Source organism: Euprymna scolopes, chromosome 16, assembly GCF_053919585.1.
Source record: "Euprymna scolopes isolate OS-2025 chromosome 16, ASM5391958v1, whole genome shotgun sequence".
Classification (NCBI taxonomy): domain Eukaryota; kingdom Metazoa; phylum Mollusca; class Cephalopoda; order Sepiida; family Sepiolidae; genus Euprymna; species Euprymna scolopes.
In genome coordinates, this window is record NC_136497.1 from 66,179,528 (window position 1) to 66,187,719 (window position 8,192).

General features: G+C 31.2%; 1 protein-coding gene across 1 annotated transcript; it reads right to left on the reverse strand.

Moving 5' to 3' along the window:
- Positions 1-323: 323 nt before the first annotated feature.
- Positions 324-7,651, reverse strand: LOC145296002 (uncharacterized). The gene is made up of 2 exons (XM_080142013.1): positions 7,496-7,651; positions 324-2,570 (listed from the first exon to the last, which is right to left on the reverse strand). The coding sequence occupies exons 1-2, from the start codon at positions 7,568-7,570 to the stop codon at positions 552-554; spliced, it is 2,094 nt and encodes a 697-aa protein (XP_079998139.1). The 5' UTR covers positions 7,571-7,651; the 3' UTR covers positions 324-551.
- Between the last annotated feature and the right edge of the window lie 541 nt (positions 7,652-8,192).

An 8,192-nucleotide genomic window follows, 5' to 3' on the forward strand; every position in this document is an offset into this window, starting at 1 on the left:
TCCGCGATCTGGTTTTAACATGTGTAAATAATGTTGGTGAAATTTTAAAATGAGAAAAACACTTCTAAAGCTTGTTCCCACATTTTAGAACAATGTGGGCTCCCATAGAGAATTTAATTTTAATGTGTGTTCTATGAATTATATGATGTTTTTATTTTTTTATATTTTTGATCCATGAGTTCTCGAGTGGTAACTGTTCTGCAATTTTATCGATAAATGTTTTTAACTTTGGACTTGTTTGGGATCCTACAAATAGTTTTAGTTCACTTAAAAAATAAATTTGGTGCTATGATAACATTAACAAAATAGATTTAACTAAAATAAACCATGAGAAAATATAGATTTTTTTTTATTTATCAACAAACAAAATATTTTAAGAACTTTTAAAATAAACACGGAATTTTTCTGATAAGCTTCTATTGTCTTTTTTTTATTTTGGAAATTCTTTGTTTTCTCAAATCAGTAAAATGTTATCCACGGGCAATTATTTGATTTTCTCAATGCCGATCAAGTTGTACAATGTTTTGAAATAACTACAGGTGAAATTTGGCTTATCGGCGCCAAGCCCTCCGAAGGAAAAGTCGAGATCTATCTCTGTTTGCAGAGAAAAAAGGCCTCCCAACCCTTTCGAATGTCTTCGAAATAGCGTCGGGTTTTTGGTAAAACATGGCAAAGACATTAAACCAATTCTTTCTGTTTTCCCACGTTTTGTGCAGACGCATTTCTTCCGTTTTGATGGCCTTCCTCCACGAGTCTTCTAGTTTTTTCTGCACAATCGAATTCTTGCTTTCTTTTTCGAAAGAAAGTTGCATCATCTTGTCAATTTCCTCGTACTTCAGTTTCTGTTGTTCGTCTTCCAACTTCATCTGAACAACTTCGCATTTCAAACAGACGAGGCTCATCTCCTCCGCGATCGACTGCATCACGTAATTGTTCTGCTTCTTCGTCCTCCAGAACTTCGTCGGTAGAATCGGCGGTGTCGATTCGCTCCAAGTCTTATATATGTTTGCCAATTCACTGCACCTCAGATGCACCGAATATGCAAGCATCCGATTCGTTAGGTGGGAATTCCACTGATTTCTGATCGTCTCCGGAACAATATCTAATTCCATGGAATCATTTTGAGCAGTGTCATTGTCATCATCGCCGATTTCCTGGTGGCATTTCTCTTTCAACATCTCCCCAAATAATTTACATAGGCTCGTTTCCTTTGGGTGTACTTCACAACGGATGGCTTCCATAATGGCTTCCATGATTGGAACTAGGAGATTATTTTTAACAATATCGTCATTTTGATTTGTTATTTTTCTCTCTCCATTCGATGTGTATTTTTCAACACAATCGCTAACACCTGTTTGACCAAACTCTGCAACAATGTTCTCCTCATCTCTCACCTCCTGTTGCAAATTTTTACTTCTCTCTTCACACCTGTCTTCTTTTTCATCTACGGTATCCTTGCCCACCAACATCGTATCAATTTCAGGTTCCGTGTTCTCTTTCTGGCATTTAACGACAATTAAATTTTCTTGAAGAGGCTCATGCAAATTCACACCTTTTTTGCATCCCTCTCTAACATTTGAGGGGGATGAAATAAGTCCATCTTCATCCATTCTAATTATTAAATCCTCCGACGAATGTCGACCGGCAACGTCCTGGTTTTCTTCAAAACTTTTGTTTAAGGCTGAAGCGTTTTTATTGCCCGAGTTAAAAATCAGCTTTTTATCGTTACTCGGCATGAAATCTTTCACCATAATTGGTTCCGTTTGCGAATGTTCTTCATTCAAGGAGCTTTGGTTTTTATCCGAGCAATCATTACAAGAAATCATGTTTTCCTTTTTGCTCCCTTGGAAGATGTTAACCTCATCATTATCAGATGGTTCTTCACATTCTAAAGGATCTTCGGGTACAATCTTTAATTTCCTCTCATTTGGTATTTTCAATTCTTCAGTTCCGTTTGTTTGCAGACTGCCATTATAATAATGCAACTCTACATCATGCCTTGTTTCTAAATCCTCATCACCAAAATGATTTTCTTTGTTCAGATCTTGATTTTCGTCCATGTCTTTCGAGTCTTCTTTCGCGATATCGCTTTTTCCCCTGGAATCTTCCGCTGATAGTTTCACGCCGGCACTGTTATTCCTGTTAGTGAACGCATAACTAACGTTCTCCAGGGACTCTCGATCTGTGTTGGCTAATTGTTTCATCAGACTTGTGCTTCTTGAGAACGTGCCGTTGCCGCCAAATCCGATTTTATGTGACATTGGTATAAATTCAGCCGCATCGGCAGACATTTTAGATTTTTTCACTCGTTCGTACGAGCCAGGTTTCGTCTCGAGCATTTCCTCTGTGTTCACGTTCGTATAGTCGCCGTTCAAGAATGAAAACTCGGCTTTGATCGCGACATCCAGTTTTTGATTCAAAATTTTGATCAGCATTTTTATATCGTCGATTGTAACCGCTTTCTGGAACAGCGGCTCGGCTCGTTCTGCTTGCTTGCTGCAATTCATCATTAGCTTTGCCGACTTCTGCGTCTCTCCCTCCTCTTTCTGTTCTTGATGTTTTGTAGGAACCTAAATAAATAAAAAAATATCGATATAATTTAGAATGACCTCATATGAAGCAAAGTAAATTTTGAAATAATTGTTGAATTTCAAATAAGATCAATTATAGAGACGTTATGTTGAAATGAAAACAGAAGTTCCATGACTTGCGTTTTTGTTTTATTAACAAATTAAACAAAAGCACAGAGGAAATAAGGATAGAGAATTGATCTTTTTAGTTTTAAATAAAGGTTGATAATATTTGGTATTTTTTAATATAATTATCCCAATGAGGTTAATGTTGTGTGCTTGAAGCATTGAAAAGTTGAACACATATCTGACGAAAAAACAATTTCCCTAAATATTACAATTGGGATCTTGCTACTGATCCGAGGCATGTAAGAATACTTGCCTATGATCAGAAGTAAGATCCCAATTGTAATATTTAGGGAAATCGTTTTTTCGTCAGATATGTGTTCAACTTTTAAACATGCATATTAGAACTGTTATAAAAATGAGCAATTCCGAAAAAAATTGAAATCAATTTTATTATTTTTTTTTAAATAACTAGCCCTGTCTCAATTTTAAAAAAAAAATAATAACTAGTCCTGTCTCAAAATCGGGTTTAAACCTTTTTTAAATTATGTATTTTCATCCGTTTAATCCTTGAATTATTTTTTGCAAGATGGTTTTGCTTTTTTTGTTTTTTACAAGGTAGTTACCACTTATCAATACCAGGAAGCCACTTGGGGATAAGGGTTATTGTGTGTATAGTACGTTAGTTTTGGAGATCTGAAAAAGTGTCTTACTTAAGGAGGCGGTTTATCAGGAATTTGTTCACATTGGACTTGAAGACATCCAGGTTGTAATCAGGTGGGAAACAGGTAACCGGAACAGAGTTCCACAGGCGTGCATTTCTAAGAAAGAAACTTTGTTCATGGAATCTACGTTTTGATTTTGGCACAGATAAGGAGTGGGAAAAAATTTTTACAATGGTTTCAGCTAGACGGGTGTTTTTCGTGAAAGATTGGCTGAGGGGGGACCAGAGATTGGAGTTCAGACGAGCAGCTGCCATGGTAGTAACGATAAAACAAAGACAGGCTCACAACGTCTCTCCTGTGGGAGAGAAGTTACAGAGAAGAGAAAAGGGCATCACCCACTAAGTCACAAAGCCTATTTTGTACTCTGTCAAGGCAGGATAGGCTTTTTTAGCAGCTCCTGCCCAGATGTGGCAGCAGTAGTCCATCCTTGGACGTACTTGGCTTTTATACAGATAGAGAATTGCATCAGGGGTGAGATATCTTCTGGAGCGGTAGAAGGAGCCTACCATTTTTTCCAGCGATCTTGGCAACTGACTTGATGTACGTATTCCATTTCAGGTCAGGGGTAAAGGTCAAGCCCAGAAGCTTATCAAAACATGGAGCTTCCCCTAGACGAGAGCCACCCATATCAATTGATGCCAGATGGGGATCTGACTATTTTCATATTGCAAGCCGAACTTAGTGTTAGTGAGAAATGTAATGGGAGAGCACGTGTTTTATATGATTAAAGATAGAAGTGATTATTATAAAATTACCTAATATTTTCTTAAGATTTTGGTATAAAAATAATAGATTAAATGAAATGTTTTCTATTTAAAGATAGTGTATATGTACGTGCGTGATAATTTTCTTTTAAATAGACTGTTCTTTTCTTTTTCTGAAAAGTTTTTTCAATTTTTTTCCGGCGGTGAGAGCGAGACTTAATTTTTGAAAACCAGGCACTCGTGCATCTTTTGACCGGGATTTCCGTGACGTTGATTCTGATTCGACCGGCAGCTGAGGAGAAACACCAGAACAAGCCGAACGCTGATCAAATGATAAAATGCTAGGGGGGAAAATAGTCCATTTGTTTGTTTTATTGTAAAGAAGAAAGTGTGTAATTAATTTTTAAGTGGTGATGAAGGGGGTAATTATACTTTTCAGTTTTTAAAATTATTTGGATTAGCGTTTGATTAGTCAATGAAAATTAAAATTTTGAAATGGAAGTAGCCGATTTTTTAACTAAATTAAAAGAAAAATTTTCATTTTATATTCATACACGGAAATAGCAAACACTGTCGACCTCAAGAGACGCCCAAACAAACTTTAATTTATTGTCAAGAGAGGAATATAACAGCATCAGAATTGATGTTCAAGACATGTTAGAATATAATGAAACTTTTATTGAAAAAATGTAAAAAAAATATTTTAAAAAATATAAAAAAAAACAATATAAACGTTCAAAAAAGCATCTACATGTTTCTGCTAAACAATCCTTAAAAGTAAAAAAAAAATGATAATAAAAATATTTATTAAATTTAAGGTGTGTGTGTGTGTGTGTTTTTTTTTAGTTATTTTTATTTATTTATTGTTTTTTTGTAATAAATTTTGTTAATTATGTTTTCCGGCGTTTTTTTTTTTTTTTTTTTTTTCGCTCAGCTTGTTTCGACGGTTCTCGTCAGCTGCCGGTCGAGCCCGAACCAACATCATGGAAATCCGAGTCAAAAGATGTTTGAATACCTGCATTTATATGCTTTAGTGTCATCTACATTTTTTTTTTTACATTTTTTTCGCAACTTTCAAAGATTAAATTACTTCGACCATTTCCGGTGTGTTCCATAAATCGCAATCGAAAACATTCAGGTCCAGTTAATTTCTCTTCTAACGAAGTACAAAAATTTGTGCAATTAATTTTATTAATAAAATGTTTATAGAAGTTTCGAAATTACGAAAATTGAAATAATCTAAAACATATTACATGTTACATTAATTAATGTTCAAATATATAATGAAAATTAAAAATCGTTTCAATAACATAAATGTTAAAACAATTTTCTTTACTCGAAAACAATTTTAAATAAGAGGAAAATATATAAAACAAAATTAAATAAAAATACAACACTTTGAATGGAAATTTTGCACGCGAAATATCTATTATAATAAAAATGAAACGATTTATTTTTAATGCCTGACAGCTCAACTTATATTCGTCGTCTCAACAGCTGTTGCTGATAATCTACAGCCCATCACAAGCTACAGTTCCGACATTACATATGTTCCTTGTGTGTCCTCAGGACATCAATAATTATTTTTCAGCCTTATTCACTTTTATCTTTAAACTGGGAGGTGACGGCGGTCAATTGGTAAACGACACGGATATTACCGACCTTGGTGTTCCAAGTTCGAATCCAGTTCGTTCCACAAAAATCACTTTTACTTAGGATGTTGGCAATCTTTTAGTGGTCACTCCCGGAAGTACCTGATGTTTTTCTAGAAAGAATAATGACCAGAAAATATCGTAGAAACCAATTCCAACAATAGAATTCATAGTCTTTGAATACAGACGATATGATGATGACCTTCAGATTGTACAATTAATAGAACATTTAAAATATTAGTTTGGACTGTTTATTTTTTTGCTATCAATATTTGGACGTTTATAGAATAACCAACAAAACAGGAAAAAAGGGCGAAATAAATAAGCATACAATAAATAAACATACAATAATAAATAAATATACAATAAATTAATATACAATAAATAAATATACAATAAATAAACATACAATACTAAATAAATATACAATAAATGAATATACAATAAATGAATATACAATAAATAAATATACAATAAATAAATATACAATAAATACATATACAATAAATAAATATACAATAAATAAATATACAATAAATGAATATACAATAAATAAATATACAATAAATAAATATACAATAAATGAATATACAATAAATGAATATACAATAAATGAATATACAATAAATAAATATACAATAAATAAATATACAATAAATGAATATACAATAAATATGCAATAAATAAATATGCAATAAATAAATATACAATAAATAAATAATATTTATTTATTATTAAATATACAATAAATAAATATACAATAAATAAATATGCAATACATAAATATACAATAAATAAATATGCAATACATAAATATACAATAAATGATTATAAGCAAAGGCAAAAGTTACTCTTCCATCTTGGGTCATTTCTTTTCTTTTTTAACGTATTTTAAAGTGTTTGTTTTGCTTAGAAATAAAAGTAGTGTGAAGCTTGTCGAGTTAGAACGAACAAACAAATTACTAGTTCTATTAGAGCCATAATCGAACCTCAATAATTGCACAAAAATTGAACATTAAACAAAATACTGATAAAAAACATAAATCTCACCAATTGTGGGGAAATATAATATTCTACAAGTGTTTTGTCTAATTTTTCATATTTGGACGATAATCCGAGATGAATTATGGCTCGTACGAGACCAACATTTTTTTTTACTCTAACTTGAGAGGCTTTATAACTACTTTGATTTTTAAGTAAAAAAAAAAACAAACAAAAAACTTTAAAGTAAGTTAAAAGAGAAAAAACATACAGGTAGGCAGAAGAAGACTAACTTAGCTCACCTTTGGTAATATTTATTTGTTATACGTATATTTTATTCATCTCGTTTTTGTTGGTTACTTTAATAAATTCCCATGTTTTTATCTTCAGATTTTTGTAAAAGCTTGACACGTATATATTTTAAAAAATATTCGCGATTAAGTATGAAAAATAAAAACATTATTTACCTTGTATATAGCTTTAGAAAATTAAATAGATAAAACGGACGGTATGTTTAAAATCAAAATGAATAGATTTTAATTTTATTAATAAAATCTTTATAAAAGTTTCAAAAATTGCGAAAAATTAAAATGATTTAAAAAATATTACGTGTTACATTAATTAATCGTAAGAATAACCATGGTCAAAAGAAAACTCAAGCGAGAAACCTTGAAAAGTTTTTTTTTTTTATTATTTAGATAAGCATTTCTGAATTTCTCGTCTATCAACATCCGAATAAATAAAACAAATATTATTCGAATAAATAAAACAAAAATATAAAAATGAAAATCACTTACCTCTGCAAAGAGTTTTGTGTTTGATGTGTGTTTTGCTGAATGAAAAAAAAATCTAAGATTTAAATGCCGTATCATTCAATTTCAAGAAAGAAATATTCATTGCTTCAAACTGGATTACGTTTTAAAAGAAGAGTTATAGTTGGAAAAATCAAGAAAAAAGACGGGATGACGTCATAAAAGATAAATGGTTGTTTCTGGAAACATTGTAACGTCATAAAGAATGAATGGTAGTTCTGAAAAGCTATAGACGTGTATAGTTGCTTGAAAGTAGCAGATGATCTCTCTCTCTCTCTCTCTCTCTCTCTCTCTCTCTCTCTCTATATATATATATATATATATATATATATATATATATATATATATATATTATATAAGATTGTTGAATTTTTATTTATTATTTTATTAGCGTACTTCTTCGCTCCCTGAGCGTTTGTATATTATAAGAAAGGGGTTATTTGCCCTTTGTTTACATTTTTCTTCGCCCACATTTTTTAGGACGTATTTACTTTTTTTATTTTATTTAAATATTAATTAATAATTACTACGTGCATAAAAGATGACTTACATGCATGTATATTTGTTTTATACACGTAGTAATTATTAATTAATAATTAATAATTAATATTTATAATATATATATATATATATATATATATATATATATTATAGCAAGGCAACATTCCTGTCTTTGTTTATT